This window comes from Vulpes vulpes, chromosome 10 (assembly GCF_048418805.1).
Source record: "Vulpes vulpes isolate BD-2025 chromosome 10, VulVul3, whole genome shotgun sequence".
NCBI lineage: Eukaryota > Metazoa > Chordata > Mammalia > Carnivora > Canidae > Vulpes > Vulpes vulpes.
Genome location: NC_132789.1, coordinates 24,691,481 through 24,710,153, shown reverse-complemented (window position 1 = coordinate 24,710,153; position 18,673 = coordinate 24,691,481). Strand labels below are relative to the sequence as shown.

The following is an 18,673-nucleotide window of genomic DNA, read 5'->3' as shown; positions in this document are numbered from 1 at the left end:
CCAGGACATGGCACTCCACAGTTTGTACAGCCCTTACATGCAGCTGGATGTCCTTCTGGAGCAGAAGGGATTTGGTGGGAGGGAGTGCCTTGGTCAAGGGTTTAGTGTCTAATGGCAGGGGATGATGGGGCCAGCACCCAGGTTAGCTGCCAGCAGTGCCCCTGCCCTGCCTTTCAGGGGAGGAGAAGGTCAATGTGGGGAGGTGGGCCCCTGCCAGTGAGGGCCAGCCTGGGGCAGATGGCACAGAGTGGCCACTGGTCAGAGTCTGGGGAGGCTGCCTCTCTGTGGGATGGGATAGGGCCAGCTGCATTCCCTGCCTACCAGGTGCCAGGCCCAAGCTGATGCAGAAAGCATCATCCCATTTACTGAAGAGAGCGAGGCCCAGGGAAGTGACTTGTCATGTCACACAATATAAAAGAGGGGGGCGGTAAGACAGCCAGGTGTTAAAGGAGCATGTTGGGTGGGCTGGCTTCATGCTTGGTGACTTCACAGAGGAGGTGGCTGCAACAGGTTTGAGCAAAGTGGCTCTCAGCTGACATTGGAGACCTCTGCTTTTAGCCACCAGAGGGAAGTGTTGGGACAACTACACCTCTCTCTGCGGGTGGTGGGTGGGAGGCAGTGTGAACTGGGCCCCTCAGCATCTCCCTCAAACCCGAAGGGGGGTTTTACAGGTGGGTTGAGGAGCAGTACACTGGGCCCAGGCTGTCTGTGGGTCCACTGGGAGCAGCAGAAAGAAGTGGTCCCACCTGGGTTCAGATCCTGGTTCTGCAACTTGCTGTTTTTCTTTCCAAATCCCTGTGGACTCCCATCTTCCGTCCTGTGGCTGTTACCTTAGTCAGGGCCTCCATCATCCCTGGCTTGGATTATTAGAAAGGAGAGCATGAGTCAGTCTCCTGGTGCCCATTCCTACCCCATCCCCTGAGATTCCATAGGGCAGCCAGAAAAAAATCTTTCTGAAATGAAAATTCTGATCAATCCTTCCTATGTGCATCCTTCACTGGCTCCCCTGTGACTTGGCTATGACACCCTCATTGCAGCCTCACCCAATACCACCAATTCATCAGATTCCTTCCTGCCTCCATGCTTTTATTCATGCTGTGTCCTCAGGCTGGGACCCCCTTCCCAGTCTTGTTCTGTGTACCCTGGAGCCTTCAGGCTCCCAGAGCCCTCTTTCCCCAGCCAACCCTGCTCCCACTCCCTGACATCCCTAGCAGAGTTAGAGTCTCATCTCCATGCTCTTGGAGCAACAGGGGTGCTTATAATGCAGGAGAGTCATCATCTGTCTCCTATTCCCCACTAACCACTGGCCCAGGCTACACTCTCCAAATGTTCAATAAAGCCTTGCAAAAATAATAGATACCATTTACTGAGAACCTATGTAGGCCTGCTGATCTTGTGCTATCTTGTTTAATCATCATGGCAGCCTTGTCAAGTAAATATAGTCATCCTGGTTATATGGGGAGGGCGGTGAGTAAGGCTCAGAGATGCAGTTGTTTGCTCAGTGATGGTGCCAAGACTGGAATTCAGGATGTTTGATTCCAGGGCAACATCTCCCTCACCCATCCACCCCCCAGAGGTTGGGTCATACTAGGAGCACTGCCAAAAAGCAGAGCCTAACAGCATGACTCAGCACCAGGGACAGACCCCAACACAGGTTTGGACAGCCACAGAATAGAGAAGGAACCAAAAAGGATGGGCTCACCTAGCTGTGCCTTCATCCTAGAGTTGATGGTAGGCTGCGTGGCCAGCCTGACAATAACTATAAAAGCAAACACTATTAGGGTGCCTGACTGGCTCAGTCGGAATAGCATGTGACTCTTGATCTCGAGGTTGTGCACTCAAGGTGCACATTGGGTGTAGAGATTACTAAAAAAAAAAAGTAAATAAACTTAAAAAAAATTAAAGCCAACACTATTGGCCACTTATTGTGTACCAGACAATGGGTGGCTACTGGCTTCTAACCATCTCAGTAGCCTTATAAGAGGAGGATGTTATTAGCCCTAATTTCCAGGCGAGAAAACTGAGACTTAAAATCACACAGAACATTAAAGGTGAAGCCAGGATTCAAACCCAAGCACCTTGGCCTATGCTTCAGCACCACACATTTCTGAAATATTTGGGGATTGTTTGCTCAGTGTTGGGAGAGGAATTACAGCTGCTTGGGTGGTCTGTTTATTGTCACTCCAGATTCAGCCTCCCCCAGAGTAGTCTTGGGCACTCCAGTTTTCCCAAAGATGGCGATAAAAGCAGAGTCCAGTTTGGCATGAAGAACTTGGAACACTCAATGCCCTTACGGTGCCCCAGGTATTGTGAGAGGGGATATGCCAGCTCCTTCCCCAGAAAGTATATAAGCTCCCCCCCTCTGAGCCTCTCTCCTCCCCATGTTCCTATCACCATAGCCTTGCATCCCTATGATAAGCAGCATATGAGAGAAAGAAGGGAAGAGCCTAGGAACTTGACCAACAGCTTTGTCACCAACTCAGCGTTCTTTGGGGTCTCTTCCAGCAAGGGTTTTGACTTCTTGGTGGCTCTTAGTACTCCATGGCACAGACATTAGAGGCAATAGTACCATCACCATCATCATCATCATCATCATCATCATCATCATACTTAATTTTATTTTTTGATCACAAAGGGACATGAAACAATGGAGAATATACACCAGAAAAAGAATTACCAATTTCAGCTGGGTTTCTGGATATAAGAGTAATATACAAAAATCAGTTGCATTTTTATACATTAACAAGGAACATTCAAAAAACAAAATTAAGAAAATAATTTCATTTACATCAGCATCCAAAAGTAAAGTACTCAGGTATAACCTTAGCTAAAGAAATACAAGATTTGTACACTGAAAACCACAAACTATTGTTAAAGGAAAGACTACATGTGAAAAGACATCTATGTTTGTGTTTCAGAAGATTTAATACTATTGAGATGGCAATACTCCCTAAAGTGATCCACAGATTCAGTAATCCCTACCGAAATCCCAACTGCCCTTTTTGCAAAAATGGACAAGCTGATCCCAAAGTTCATGTGGAAATGCAAAGGACTCAGAGTAGGCTAAATAAACAATCTTGGAAAAGTAGACTGGAGTTAAGGAGGATTTGTACTTCCTGATTTCAAATTTTAACATAAATTGCAGTAGTCAAAACAGCGCGGTCCTGGCATAATGATAGACATACAGATCAATGGAATAGAATGGAGAATAGATGTGAAATCCACACACTATGGTCAAGTGACTTTTGACATGTGTGCAAAGGCCTTTCAATGGGAAAAAAATAATCTTTTCAACAAATACTGCTGGGACAATTCTACTAAAACATGGATGAGCCTTAAAAACATTACATTAGGTGAAAGAAGCCAGTCACAAAAGACTATATGATTCTCTTCATATGAAATATCTGGATGGAATATCCAGAGCAGGGAAATCTATAGAGATAGAAAGTAGATTTGTTGTTGCCAGAGGCTTAAGTAGGGCCTGGGAAACGGAACGGCTGCTAATGGGTACAGGGGTTGGTTTTTGGGGGGTGATGAAAATGTTCTATAATTAGCGGTGATAGTTGCACAAACTTGTGAATATTTTAAAGATCACTGAATTGTACACTTTAAGGATGGTGAATTTACAATATGTGACTTATAACACAATTTTTAAAAATTTATGATGGAGACAAAAATACTTAAGAGTAAAGATGGAAAGTAGATTGTTTCAGGATGCTGATCATTACAACTCTGGTGGGGCACCCCCAAATCCTCTTCCATCTCCTGTTTTCAAGTCATCCCCACCTCACCTTATAGCCATCTGAGCCCTCCCCACTTGCCTCTTCCCACTAATGCTCACCCCACTCATCGTGTGGAAAGGCTTCTCCTGGGCCCCCTCTGTACTGGCCCAACTGATTCTGGCATGACCCATCTAGGGGAAGGTGAGACAGGAATGTGACTGTGCTGAGGCCCAAGAGGGTTGAGGGGCAGCCTTTTCACATTTCCTAGTAACTACCTAGGAGGAGTGGCAGGGTGTGGCATGGGTGGCCCTGTCTGCCCCCTGCTGTTGTTTGCTTCTGGGGTTGTTGCCATGGTCCTCTGAAAGTTTGGCAAACTAATAGCTAAACACAATCTGGGGATTTACGAGGAGATATATCCTGTGAATAGGGGTTGGGGGTTCTTTGCCAGGGCCTTTGTTTCAAAGGAGGGAAATCACTTCTGCTGGCCTCAAGATACTCCATAGCCCAAGGGTTGTGGACCCAGACTTCTTAATACATGATTATGATTTAGACCATCTATTGAGCACTTACTATGTTCCAGGCACAGTGTTAAACCTTCCAAGGGAAGGCAGGGCTGGGCTGTGGTTCTGGTGCAGGTTCCAGAATCAGACAGGCTTGGGTTCAAATCGTCACTCCCCATTTCCTGGCTGTGTTACCTCAGAAAATTTTCTTACTTCTCTGATCTTCCATTTCTTTGTAAAATGTGGATACCTTTACCTGTTTTCAAATAGTCTGATAATGATGTCCTGCTCTCAATACAGAGGAAATGCTCCACAAATGGGAAACTGAGTTCCCCAGGCAGAGACCTAATCCATCTGGTTTACTGCAGTATCCCCAGCATTCCCCTCCACATGCTCTTCACTTTCCTACCTCCATACCTTTGCCCATGCACTTTCCTTCCACCAGGGATGCTCTTTCTTCTTTTTTTTTTTTTTTTTTTTTTAATTTTTTTATTTATTTATGATAGGCACACAGTGAGAGAGAGAGAGAGAGAGGCAGAGACACAGGCAGAGGGAGAAGCAGGCTCCATGCACCGGGAGCCTGATGTGGGATTCGATCCCGGGTCTCCAGGATCGCGCCCTGGGCCAAAGGCAGGCGCTAAACCGCTGCGCCACCCAGGGATCCCCGATGCTCTTTCTTCTACTCCAATCCCATCTACATCCTTCCTTTCTTAAAAGTCTGGCTCAAGTGCTGCCTGCATCCCATGGGAGTAACTTATGTGCCTGGGTCCTCTCCCTGGTTAGGATGGAAGCTCTTGGAGCCGAGACTGTGGGATAGTGCAACAGCAGAGTGCTTAATTGCATGGGCTTAACTCTGGCTAAGTTACTTAACTTCTTTATACCTCAGTTTGCTTGTCTGTAAAACAGGCTTAACAATGGTACCTACCCCTAGGGGTGTTCTGAGGTTTAAATGAGGTAATGCACTTAGTATGGGACTTGACATGGGATAAGCTTCCAATAAGTGTAATAAACTTGCACTGTCCAATATGGTAGCCACAAACCACCTGGAGTGATTTAAAGTAAAATAAATCAAAATTAATCAAAATTGAATTAATTCAACTCACACTTGAATTCCTCAGTCTCACTAACCATTTTCCTATGTGACTAGTGGCTACCAAATATGTCCAATTGGATAGCCCGGATGTGAAACATTTCCATCTTTGCAGAAAGTTCTATTGGATAACACTATAAATGATGATGCTGTGTGCACAACAGGCACTCTTCCTGGCTCTCCCTGCCCAGCCTCTGATGTCCCTAGAAAAAACTGGAGCACCTCACATGAGAGGGATGGGGGAGAGAAAGGAGACTGGTGGGAAATAGGTAGGATTAGGGGCTAATGAGCGGGCAGTGAAGGAACCCAATCTCCACTTGCTCCTGGCCTGGCAGGAAGTAGGTGTTGACAGCAGCCTGTGGCTTTGCAGAAAGAGGCTGGAATGTGAAGTGGGGCGGGGTTGAGGTATGGAGTTACCTAACTGCTCCTGAGTGAGCCTGCCAGGTGCCTCAGATGAGGCCCAGATTCAATCGGGCCCAGAGCAAGGAAGGTGTCCAGCACTAAGAGATGCCAGCTAGCTTAAAAAAGTTCTGAGATTGCCCAGGGATGGGGATGCAGGATGCCTATAGATAGAGAACCTGGGAGAGCCTTGGGCAGGGTGGCTTGAGCTAGGCCAGGGGTCGTTTCAGCCGACGTGGATCCTCTCCAGTCCTGGAAGACATGGTCACAGGGATGTGCTATGCTCTCAAGCAGATGTGTTCCTGGTTTCTTTATAGACAGTCATTGGTAATATGGCCTCTGCTGTCTTGGAGCTTCTGACAGTTGGACAAGAATAATCCCTTAGATGCTATGACCCTGGATAGTCTGTATACCTCCTTAGATCTTCCCTCCAACTGCATAAGGACAAGGCAAGCATCGATAGCCCCATTCCATAAACGAGGCTAGTGACACTCAGAGATGTCCTCTTGAAAGGAGCTTCTCATAGGGGATTGGGGAGCAAGGGCCAGGCCTCACCAGCAGGTCTAACAGTGAAATATCAGGCACCATGACAGAAATCAAAGGACAGGGAAATATTCTGGGCTTCCTTCATCACTTGGCATACTTGGTGGACACTTCTCACTGATCAACTGTTTAAAATTCCAAGAAACATCCCCACTGCCCCAAGACCATCAATATGCCCTACCTCTCCCTTAGGGCCCAGGGAATGTGGGATCCCAGACAAGGACCCTCATGTCCTCATAATCTCAGCAATGGGAAAGCAAGCAACAGGGTGGGGAGTGCTTAGCCCCTCCCCATGTTGAAGGAACAGGGCCAGCATTGCATGATAGGACTTGAAAGACACCAGAAAGAACAGTGTCAGCACCATGGAAAAAAAATACCTTCAGTAAGGACACATTTGAGTTCCATTTCTCTACCCCAGCCTGTCTCTTCTTGAATATGGACTTTGGTGCAGAAGGATATGTTTCCTACCCCAACAAACTGAATGTACTGTGTACTAGACTGACCAAGTCCCTGACTCTTACCAGCCAGAGCTGGGTGTAGGGGGTGAACTTTGCAGAACCCTAGATGTGGAGTCTCTTCATTAGGGAGATGGGGAAACTGATGATGGGAGCAGTTCTCACTCCTCCTGAAATCCCCCCCCTTCTCTGGAAGCCTGGGAGCATGGGTGGATGTTTTATGGCACTCAGCCTGGGCTCCTGCGCCCTCTGGCACACCCTCTTGTGCCTGCCTGCCCCTCAGACCTGTCCCAGAGCCAAGCATGGGACCTCACTTAATCCCACTTATGTAATGTGCAATCCAACAGTTGGCCAAGAAGGAGGTGCCTGGAGCCACACCCAGGAGTGGGGGCTAAAGGCCCCAGTTGGGTCAGGGCAACAGATCAGGCTTGGCTTCTACCTGCAGTGGCCCCTACTCCTCCAGCCTCAACCAGACACCATGAGTGGCCGAGTTGGAGACCTGAGCCCCAAGCAGGCAGAGGCCCTGGCCAAGGTGAGAGCCCCTTCTCTTGGCGCCCCAGAGGGCTGAGGGGCAGGAGGAGGGGGTGGCCGGAACCCTGTCCCACTCTGTTGGCTCAGCTTGCCTCTGATATTTTGTCTTTACTGTCACCCTACCCAGGATCATGTTCCACAGCAGCCAGTGACATCAGTTCTGTCCAGGGCAGGGGTTGAGGGAAAAGTTCCACATCCAAGTAATAGTGTATGCGCTACATCAAACTTGACTTCTCATGTGGAAGCCAGAACCAGAGAAGTTTATTCGACAGCTGCCCCCTCCCATCCCTCCCAGGCCCCTTTGGTGGGAACTAAAGGATGTTAACGGTCCGCCCTCTGACTCTGTTTGCCCTCCTTCTCTGATAAGTGACGCTGAAAGGTGACCTGTCTGTAAGAGTGAGAGGGACAGAGCAGAATGTGTTGTCATCCCCACAGTCAATGGGGAAGAGAACATATAATCATTAACCATGCTTTTGTAGAAAATGGGATGAAAAAAGGCAGAACCCTTGATGCCCTAAAAAAAAAAAAGTAAAGAACTACAAATACACTCGTAGGCCAAGCCACTTACCCACCGACCAACTCACTCATTTATCCTTTCTTTCATACATCCTCCCACCCCACCCAGCCACCCGTCTATCCAATCCTCTTCTGTCTCTTCACCCACCAATATCTCCTTCCTCTACTCACCTCTCTCTCCCTCCTTCCATCCTTTGATTTCTCCTTCCTTCTTTTTCCATCCCCCCACCCACTCATCCATCCCCCCATTCATCCATCCATTCTTCTTTCTATCCATTTACTCAGCATCTATCTTTGCTTCCATTCGTCTACCCATCCAATGATCCATCTCTCATGCTATTCCATCATAATGGGCCAGACTGCATGTGGAAGAGAAGGGATGATGGAAACCATTATTGAGTTTCGGGGCCAAGGTTAAGTGCAAAAACCACTTTAACCAGCATCTCCCTTCTCAGTTCCGAGAAAATGTGCAGGACGTGTTGCCCGCCCTGCCCAATCCTGATGACTATTTCCTTCTGCGCTGGCTCCGAGGTAAGGGCAGAGGTGGGGGAGATCAGGGTGAGGAGCAGCGAGAGGGGCCTGGTCCCAACTGCCCAGAACAACTTATTGCTCTCAGGATCCAATTACACTGTCTTGCTTCACATGTTCAGGTCCAGGAGAGGGGAGGTGCAGGGAAAGAAGGTCCTACATAAGCCCCCAGTGCCACGCATAGCTCCTCACAGCCTGGGGCCAGGACAAGCTGACTAGAAGTCAGTTTCTCTCCCACCTCACACCTTCCTTCTATCTTCACACAGCTCGGAATTTTGACCTGCAGAAATCAGAAGCCATGCTCCGCAAGGTGAGACCTGTCCACTCCTGGAGATTTGAGAAGGGTTTTGTGGGAGGCAATCTAGGCCTTGAGTCTCCATCTCCATCCTCTCCTTGGAAGTGCTGGGAGCCCAGTGGGGCCTTACCTCTCTTCTCCCTTTCAGTACATGGAGTTCCGGAAGTCCATGGACATTGACCACATCCTTGATTGGCAGCCCCCAGAGGTGAGCAAACACCCTCCCCTTCCACACCCCAGTCTTTTACAGATATAGCATTCAAGTAGCCTCTAGATCACTGGAGAGCATGAGTGAAGGGTAACAAGCCCAAACGGCCTGTGGAACTGCCCACAAGCTGACAGGCATTTCTCCTATAATAATTATGAATATTTCCTGGGTGTTTATGAGGTCCTGGCCTGAGTTAAAACTTTACCTGCATGAACTCATTTAGTCATCACAACTCAGTGAGGTGGGTACAATTGTCCCCATTTTACAGATGCGGACACTGAGGTCCAGCAAAGGTTAAGCAGGCTACCCAAAGTCCCACAGGCCCAACATGGAGCTGGGATTTGAATTCATGAAACTGGCTTTTCATCACCACAGTTTGTGCCTCTGAGCCCTAACCCCTAGGGTCTTACTCAAACATCTTGTCTGTGTGGGAAAGAAATTTAGTCCACCAAGTTGTTGGAGAGAACAGTCCCACCTCTGACATCTTAGTAAAGCAATGGGTATAGTTTCATTTGTAGAGTGTGAGCTCTGGGCCAGGCACTGTGCTTTACCTACATGATATTGAGGATTTTCCCTAAGAGAAGGATCATCCAAACCATTTTACAGAAGAGGAAGTGGAATGGGACTCATAGAGGTAGTGTCACTTGTTCAAGGATGCACAACAAGGAAGCAGTAGTGTCTGTATTTGAACCAGGTATGTTGACCTTTCAGAATCCATGTTCTCCATCACTCAGCCCAACTTCTCTCAATGGAAAGGGACGTGGGAGATTTGGGAGACAGAATTAAGGAGCCCAGAGGCCTTCAGCCAGGCCCAGCTGAGACTTGGCTCTGCCATGTTCTCACTATGAGCAAGGCTTTCCCCTGAGGGCCCCCTAGTTTTCTCACCTGGACAATAGTGCCACCTTTCAGGGAAGTTTGTGTAGGCTTGAGCCACCCAGGTCAGCCTAGTTTGGGGGTCTCCGGGGAGGTGCATAATGCCAAGCTTTGTGTATCTTTCCATGCCCAGGTTATCCAGAAGTACATGCCTGGAGGCCTATGTGGCTATGACCGGGATGGCTGCCCTGTGTGGTATGATATCATTGGGCCACTTGACCCAAAGGGGCTGCTCTTCTCAGTCACCAAGCAGGATCTGCTAAAGACCAAGATGAGGGACTGCGAGCGCATCCTGCATGAGTGTGACCTGCAGACAGAGCGGGTGAGGCCTAGGCTGAGCAGGAGGGAAACTGGGGGCAGGTGAGGCTATCAGGGGATGTGGTCCCAGGAACACACCTGGCTCTCTACTATCACAATCAGAGGACTCTGGGGTCAAGCCGCAGCTCGGCTACTTCCTAGTTGTGTGGTCTTAGAGAATCATGTCACCCCTCTAAGTCTGTTCCTTACCTACACAACAAGAATAATAATAAATAACAGTTGTAAAAATTAAATGGGATAATGCAAATGTATGGCTCAACACACAGAGCCTCATGCATTTTTCTCAACAGTACTAGTTACTGTTATTCCTTCTGAGCTCTTTTGCCCCTGCTGTTCCTTCTGTTGGAATAACTTTACCCCCAGCATACCTCTACCTCCCATGCTTCCCTTGGCTCTCTCCCTTCTATCTTCCAGGTCCCAAACTTAGATGTCAGCTTCTCTTAGATGTCCCTGTCTCGGTTAGCGTGTGTCCCCACAACTCCTGTGCTATTTATTTGCAGCACTTATCTCAGGATTTATAGTGGCCTAGTTGCTTGCCAGTCTCTCCAAACAGATTGTGAACGCTTTGAGGACAAGAGTATTATATAGTATCCTCTCCATGACTGGCACAAAATAGGTGCTTAATAAATATTAATTGGACAGAGAGATGAATGGATGACTGAATTTTAGTATGAATGGATGGATGGGTGAATTGATGGATAAGTGGGTCAATTAATGGATGGATGAACAAATGAATGGATGGATGATAAATGGATAATGGATGGATAAGTAGGTGGATGTGTGGGTAAGTACATTCACTGTTTTGTCCACTTGTTTCTCTGAGGACAGAGTAAGGGACTGGGAGAATTGCTGAGGGGTCAGGTACTAGGGTCACCATGTCCCAAATTCTGAGCCTGCACCCTGAACCTTGGGACTGGGCTTTGCTTTCATCCTTGCAGCTGGGGAAGAAGATTGAGACCATTGTGATGATATTTGACTGCGAGGGCCTGGGACTGAAGCACTTCTGGAAACCTCTGGTGGAAGTGTACCAAGAGGTGAGGAGAAGGCCCCCTGGGTGACCCCTGCTTGCCTTAATGATGAGCTTGGTCTGCTGTGACCTTGTTGCTCACTCAGAGCCAGGATTTGGTAAAAGATGGTTGACTTCCTGGGCTCCAGCACTGCAACTCAGGACTCAAAGAGCCTTAATGTATTTCCCAAAAGACAGGCTCAGAGTCAATGCTGTACTGAGACCGTAGAGGCCACCTTCTGCCAACCCTTCCCAGCTCTGTTGTCCCTAGCTCTGTGACTCCAGCAAGTCACTTCTTGCCTTCATGCTTCAGATTCCTCACCTACAAAATGGGGATATTGATAGTCTGCATTTCAAAGGGATGTAGGGATATTCCAGCGAGTTGATACATAAAACGTGTATATAGTGCTTGGCAAATTGTGAACATTTAATAAACAATAGTCATCATTATTACTATACTACTATTACTATCAGATTTACTCTAAAAATGATTATTATGAGAGTGTGGTTGTATTAGTCTAAAGGGAGAAACTCTCCTCCAGAGGCCAGTGGAGGTGAAGGAAAGAAAGGAAACACTCCTTGGCTCTTTGGACACTCCACAGAGGAGAGTACAAAGATGATGAGGTAGAAGGTGAGATGTGGGTTCTGATGGGGTCTTTGGTTTCACAGTTCTTTGGCCTCCTTGAAGAGAATTACCCAGAGACCCTGAAGTTCATGCTCATTGTGAAAGGTATGTGGCAATTGACTTCAGTCTTTTGTGCCTCTGTTTCCTCATTTTGCCTTGGGAGCAATAAAAGTACCTGCTTCCCTGGTAGTGGTGAGGCAGGCTGGTTGTGTGTCTGCATGCTAATTCCTTAGAGTGCCTGGAACAACGGAAGTGTTCCATAAATAGTAATTTCTATGATTGGCCTTACTGCAAGAAGAGGCAGTTCCAACACTAGCCCTTCCAGGAATTCTCCCTCGTTTCCCCCACCCACGTTGATCTCTCCACTCCCAAACTGCCTGTGGCACCGGCAGCTGGAGGGGCCAAATCTGGCATTTCTTGTCTGCTGACTTCTGGAGACCTCTTGTTGTCTTGTCTGCGTTAATCCTGCTTATTTCCTAACTTATCTGCTCCTTGAAGGCAGGACCTCTGATTTTCCACTTCTGTTGTATTCTTCTCAGGCCTGGGAATATGTGGATGCTCAGTAGGTATTTTGTTGTTGAGCAGGCTGATGGATGGATGTTTAATGATTGGCTAGTTAATTGGTTGGTTGGTTGATTATTTACTCTGTTGGTTGTCTAGTTCACTGGCCAGTTGGTTGGCTGTCTAGTTGAATGACTGGTTGTTGATTGAATAGTTGGTCAGTTAGTTGATTAGTTGGTTTGTTGGATAGTTTTAGCTTGGTTGACTGATTGAGTGACCACCAGGCATTTTGGTTGGGTGCATAGATGAGTAGTAAGGTGGTAGATTGATTAGTTGGCTGGCTGATTTGTCATTTGGCTGGATCCTGGATAGTTGGCTGGCTGCAGAAGGTAATTGGCTGGGTGGTTGGCTCATTGCTTAATAGGCTGATGGGTTTTCTGGTTGGCTGATTTGTTAATTGATTGTTTGGCTAGTTATTAGGTTGGCTGGCTGACTGATAGTCTGATTAGTGGGCTGATTAGAAGGGAAATTGATTGGCCATTTTGTTGGTTTGTTGATAATTTGGATGATTGGTTGGCTGGTTAGTTGGCTGCTTGTTGGCTGATTGGTTTGGCAGGTGCAGGGCCTTTTCTAATTCATGACTCCTCCATATTATTGGCTATGACTATTGTGTAGAGAGTGTCCCAATAATAATTTTTTGTCCATTATCTTTTTTTGTATCTCTTCAGCCACCAAGCTATTCCCTGTGGGCTACAATCTCATGAAGCCCTTCCTGAGTGAAGACACTCGCAGAAAAATTGTAGTATTGGGAAGTAAGTAATTCCAGCTCTATCCTCTGAATTCTGTGCCACCTGGAGTCAGAAATTCCTCCTCAAAAATAAAGTGAAGTGTGCTTTACACTATAGAGTCTATCCAGTTATCTCTGCCTCATTCCATGTCTTTGGTAACTGAAGCCTCACATCTTCCTCCTTATCAGTTTCAGTTTGGTTGTTAGTAAACCTCTAGGCTATGGGCCTCATTTTCCTTTCAACACTCATCACTTCAATGCTTCTAAAGGAAATTTAGGCTGAGAAGGATGAGGAAGAAGAGCAGGGAAAGGAGATGTGATTCAGAGAAGGGAGGATCAACAAGAAGGGACTGAATAAATTAATAATGCATCCATTTGATGATATTGGAAAACCACGAAAAATGATTTGATGTCAAGGGAAATGTCACTAAGATTTTAAAAAGCAGATGATAAAGTGGTATGGATAGTATCATCTTCCTTGTAAAGACAAAAATATATTGCTAGAAAAAAATGCAACAAAATGTTGATTTGTTGATGGCAAGAAATCAAGTGGTTTTGAATTTTATTTTTTGTATTTTTCTGTTTCCTAAGTCTTATAATAACATGTATTACTTTTATAAGTAGAAAAAATTATTATTTTAAAAAATGATATGGAAAGAGAATGGAAAAAGAGAAATAGTTCTTAAATTCAAGCCAATGACCATGAATTGGGAGGACAACTTCTCGAAAGCAGAATGGTCAGATCATCAAATCAGGAGATCTAAGGCTCTGGGGGTAGAATCTTTAAAGTCCTTGCTTTCTTTTTTCTTTTCTTGGGGGGTTTTTATTTATTTATTCATGAGAGACACAGAGAGAGAGGCAGAGACACAGGCAGAGGGAGAAAGTAGGCTCCCTGAGAGGAGCCCAATGTGGGACTTGATCCCAGGACCCTGGGATCATGCCCTGAGCTGAAGGCAGACGCTCAACCACTGAGCCGCCCAGGTGTCCCAAAAATCCTTGCTTTCTTTCTCTTCTTGATATTTGAGCCTCAGCCTTTGCCCAGTTCCACAGAGATAGGGAACTAGGTGGATCACAATGGAGCCTCCCAAATCCTGAAGCTGTGTGGGTAATGCCACACTCCAGGTCCAAGTCCAGGGCTCTATCCTACTTGGTGGCGCATAGAGTCCTGTCCATTTGTCCCTGGTGTGCCAAACACTGTGGTCTTTGCTTTTATCCCACTAGTGGCAGGGAATATCCCATGACCACAGTGGGGCTGAGGGTGGGCAGGGGAGATAGCCTGGCCACAGACTTGTTGCAAGACTCAGGATGCTTAGAGCTTTGCACAGGGCATGAAGAACAGTAATAAGCATTACGGCTTTGGTGATTAAGCAGCACAAAAGGGGAAGGTCCATTCAAAGGCCCAGGCCTATCCATCCTCCACCAAGAGGTCTGTCTTGAGTATGCCACCTACATGCTCTATGGCCCCCAATAAGGTCCTTGACCACATAGGGCTTTGAAGTCTCCTTGAGACAATTAGATGATTTTTATCTTCACTACTCATGACTGAAAGACCCTCAAAAATGTGCAAACCCTTATCAGCTAAGAGGAAACATGTTTCCATAGCAACACAATGCTAGAAGACACTTTCTGCAGCCCGATGGGAGGCTGGAGAATTGGTCATGGTAGCCTAGTCCCTGTAGGGCTTCTCCTGAAGCTCAGGGCCCCCTGGTGGGAATACAGGGCTGACAAGTCCCCTCCAGCCCGATAACAACCCTTCAACCCCTCTACCCACAGACAACTGGAAGGAAGGTTTGCTGAAACTTATCAGTCCCGAGGAACTGCCTGCTCATTTTGGGGGGGCTCTGACTGATCCAGATGGAAACCCCAAATGTTTAACTAAGGTATGAAGAACCCCAGATAGGGGAGGGGAAGGAGTGGAGCTGAATTCCTTTCTCACCCACTCATTTATTCCACATATGTCTATGGAGAGACCCCTGTGGGCCAGGTATTGAGCTAGAGAGCTCGAGCCCTCCTATCACCAGGCTCTCAGCAGCTATTCAGGCAAACAAGAAATGAGGAAAATTTGACTCAAGGGGATGATCTGTAAGGGGAAGTTTCCAGAGGAGGGCTTGACCCAGGAGGGTCAGGAAAGGCTTCCTGGGGGGTGAGAGAGGATGGGATGAGCCAGATACTTACAGAAGATGGTGAAAGCATATCAGGGAGGAGAAATAGCATGAAATAGCACAAGCAATGCAATGGCCAAAAGAGGGAAGCAAGCCCATTCTGTCCTATGTCTGCAGATCAACTATGGTGGGGAGATCCCCAAGTCCATGTATGTGCGGGACCAAGTGAAGACTCAGTATGAGCACTCAGTGCAGATCAGTCGTGGCTCCTCACACCAGGTGGAATATGAAATTCTGTTCCCAGGCTGTGTCCTCAGGTAAGGGCCAGGCTGCCAACCCATCTCTGGCTGGAGCTTAGACACTCAGGGTCCCAATCAGACTGAGCAGCAACTTGGCCCCCCTCCTGCTCACCCAGGTGGCAGTTCTCATCTGATGGTGCAGACATTGGCTTTGGGGTTTTCCTGAAGACCAAGATGGGGGAGCGGCAACGGGCTGGAGAGATGACAGAAGTACTCCCCAGTCAGCGCTACAATGCCCACATGGTGCCTGAGGATGGGAGCCTGACCTGCTCTGAAGCCGGTGTCTGTAAGTCTACCCTGGCTGGGCCATAGGTCTGGAAGGCTGGAGGCCATGTCCCATGGTTTAGAGGAGGAAACAGAGGGGCAGTGACTCCCCCTACCCCAGGAACATACAGCCTAAATTAGCGTCATTCATTAACACAGTTGGTCATTCTTCAGGCTACATTCTCAAGTATTTACTACACACCAAGAGCTAGCAACACACAGGTCTCAAAGAGGGTGAGAGCACTCAGGCCACAGGATGCAGGTAAGGGACAATAAGGCAGGTGCAACATTTCCCGGAAAAAAACCAGGGCTCTGAGAAGTAAATCACCTTTTCCAGAGCCACACAGCTGAGTGTGATGCCAGGGTCCCACCTCAGCTTCATGGTAGCTGCATAACCCTGGGCAAAGTCTTAACCAATCTGGCTCCTTGGTTTGCTCACCTGCAAAGCAGATGTACAACCTCTGCCTCTTGGGTGGTTGTGAGGAAGTAGATGGTATGCACTAGCCTCACCTAGCACCTTACTTTATCCAAGGGGGCTGGGAGGCTTTTGACAATCCCAACTGCCCTGCCTCACCCCTATCAGGCAAACATTCAGGTGTGGAGACAATGGGAAGAAGGGGCCATTGTTCTCATTGCCAGTTGGTGCAACTAAAGCCAGGCTGGGCATGTGCCAAGAGGAGGTCAGTGTCTGTTTACAGACATGGCTCAAGGGTGACAGTTCCCATGGGAAAGGGGTGGTAGAAACTTAGCCCAGCTTAGCAAACATGGCAGGTAGAAACATAGCCCATCCTCTCTCTGTGGCTGGGGCAGGGACATGGGGATTGTGAAGCTAAGCCTAACCATCCATATGTCCATCTGTCCCCCTAGATGTCCTGCGATTTGACAACACCTATAGCTTTGTCCACGCCAAGAAGGTCAGCTTCACAGTGGAGGTGCTGCTCCCAGATGAGGGCATGCAAAAGTATGACAAGGAACTCACCCCTGTCTAGGCAGCTCCCTCACTTCTCAGAGACCCCTGACCCTCTCCTTTATCTATATCCTACCATCCCCTCTTCCCTCAGAAATTGATCATTAGTCCTCTTGACTCCGTGAGATTAGTGAGTAGAGAAAGAGCTTCCTTGGGGAAGATTTATATGTTGTGGTCATACCAGGAAAGTTATGAGAGGCACAGTTTTGGAGGATGGCAAGATTGCATAAGAGGAAAAAGCAAGGTGAAAGCAAGAGATGAATGTCACTGAAAACCAAGAAACCAGAAAATGAATCCTTACCTTTATGTTCTCACTTCTAAGGCATTTGTGTGTATTTTAATTTCTTCTCTATGACCTATAAGCCAGTTGGGTTACAGACATATCTAAATTCTTTTGACTTCTACTCCTTATACAGTAGATACTCAATGTATACTTGTAAAGTTGAATGAAGGTAATGAGCAGGTAATTCACAGGTATGCAGGACAAGGAGCTTACCAGAGCAGATTCAGCACCTTGGACAGAGACAGGGCTGTGGAAGTTGTGAACTCTCCTGGAGACCCAGGTGATCCAGCCCCCAGGTTTCTGGGTGTGGCTGCCCCCTGGGGTAGGTAGGCGATGCCTGCATAAGGGTTTGTCTGGCTCAGGGCACACAGCTTTCCCAATCTATCACTCCCACCTGTATCCTCTTCCCTTGGAACTCACAGCTTATATTTTAAGCAATTAAAGAAACTTTACTGGAAGCACAGGAGGTCCTATCTAGTTCTGGTTGCTGCCTGGCAATAATAATTTTAAAAATTTCAGCTACTACCTGGTGAGTACTTTCTTGCTTACCACACATGGTTCCAAGTGCTTTATGAGTTTTGTTCATTTCACTCAAACCGTCCCCTTCCTAAGGGACCACTTATCATGGCCATCTTATGGGTAAGAAAACTAACGTTCAGAGAGGTGAAGTCACCCCCAACATCATATAGTTCTTAAGTGGCAGATTCAAGACCTAGGGTTTGTTTTTTCTTTACTCCAAAGACATTGTTTTTAATACCATAATATCACTTCCTGAGACCCTACTTTCATAAAAAAGGAGAGAAGGAATAACTTGTTCATCCTAGACCTTCCAGTAGAAGTGTCCTGGGTGTTATCCTCTCCAATCCCAGTTAATGCAAAGTATGTGTAATGCCCATTAGGCAGCTGGGGCAATAGGAACCCCCAATGCTCAATTGCATGATGTTTGTCCAAGGAAATTCACCGCAAAATGGGCTATAGCTTTGTTTCTAAGCCTAGCAACCCATCCACTGTTCACATGACCTCTGAGAAGCATGATCCCCCAACACCCACCATGACCCTCGGTGGCTGAGGGAGAAGTCAGATCTCCAGGACATTCCTGCCAAGCCAGGGAAATGGAGACACTGGCTTGAGCCCTCAGACCTCTTTCCAGGAGATACCAAACTACACAGAAAACATGGGTAGGTGGGAACCAAAGGGCTGGCTGGTTCTTGGGAAGGAGCTGCCCAGGACCAAGGGTGCTGGAGTGAGCCACAGTGGAAGGTCTGACCCTGAAACCAATCAAGCAAATGTTCAGCAGTGGCTAGCACTTTCCATCTGCACTTATGGGTGCAGGATTTCATCTCCATTTTATAGATGGGAAACTGAGCTCCCAAAGGCACTGGCCTGGGTTCCTTCAGCCCATGGGTGGCAGAAATACCACTGAAGTTAAGGCCACCTTCCCCCACCTGCTTACTCCCACCAAATTCACATTACTGTAGCAACTTGCCAGAACAAGACTGTCGACTCTTAGAGGTGGGGAAGATGAGGGAGGGAGGAAAGGAAGAGGAGGAGAGGGTTGCCAGATTTATGGGGGGAAATGCAATATTTAAAACATACTTAAAACTTATTGTTTAAAAAAAACTTATTGTTTATCTAAAATTAAAACCTGATGGGGCATCCCATATTCTATTTGGCCACCCTACAAATCAGGGAGAGGGCAAGGGGAGTGGGAAGAAGGGGAGAAAGGGAGGAGGGGGAATGGGTTCATTCTCTTGGAAGACTGTTGTAGCACTAGCAATGCCAGACTAGGGGTCCTTTGGAGTGGATGGCCCAGGATTGGTGTGCAGGGTGGATGCACAGGGCAGTCTTACCCTTGCCCCCA

General features: G+C 47.4%; 1 protein-coding gene across 1 annotated transcript; it reads left to right on the top strand.

Moving 5' to 3' along the window:
- The first annotated feature begins 7,084 nt into the window (after positions 1-7,084).
- SEC14L3 (SEC14 like lipid binding 3) lies at positions 7,085-17,270 on the top strand. Its single transcript, XM_025986017.2, has 12 exons — positions 7,085-7,241; positions 8,212-8,287; positions 8,551-8,594; positions 8,728-8,787; positions 9,794-9,982; positions 10,917-11,012; positions 11,654-11,714; positions 12,839-12,922; positions 14,671-14,777; positions 15,177-15,316; positions 15,415-15,584; positions 16,430-17,270. Exons 1-12 carry the CDS (start codon positions 7,188-7,190, stop codon positions 16,549-16,551), a joined length of 1,203 nt encoding a protein of 400 aa, XP_025841802.1. The 5' UTR covers positions 7,085-7,187; the 3' UTR covers positions 16,552-17,270.
- The last annotated feature ends 1,403 nt before the right edge of the window (positions 17,271-18,673 follow it).

What these genes read in the sequence shown, in the direction of transcription:
- SEC14L3 (XM_025986017.2), top strand. Translation starts at nt 7,188, where the DNA reads ATGAGTGGCCGAGTTGGAGACCTGAGCCCCAAGCAGGCAGAGGCCCTG. An exon ending in AGGCAGAGGCCCTGGCCAAG is followed by an intron (nt 7,242 to 8,211) that starts GTGAGAGCCCCT and finishes CTCCCTTCTCAG; the next exon opens with TTCCGAGAAAATGTGCAGGA. An exon ending in AAAAATTGTAGTATTGGGAA is followed by an intron (nt 12,923 to 14,670) that starts GTAAGTAATTCC and finishes CTCTACCCACAG; the next exon opens with ACAACTGGAAGGAAGGTTTG.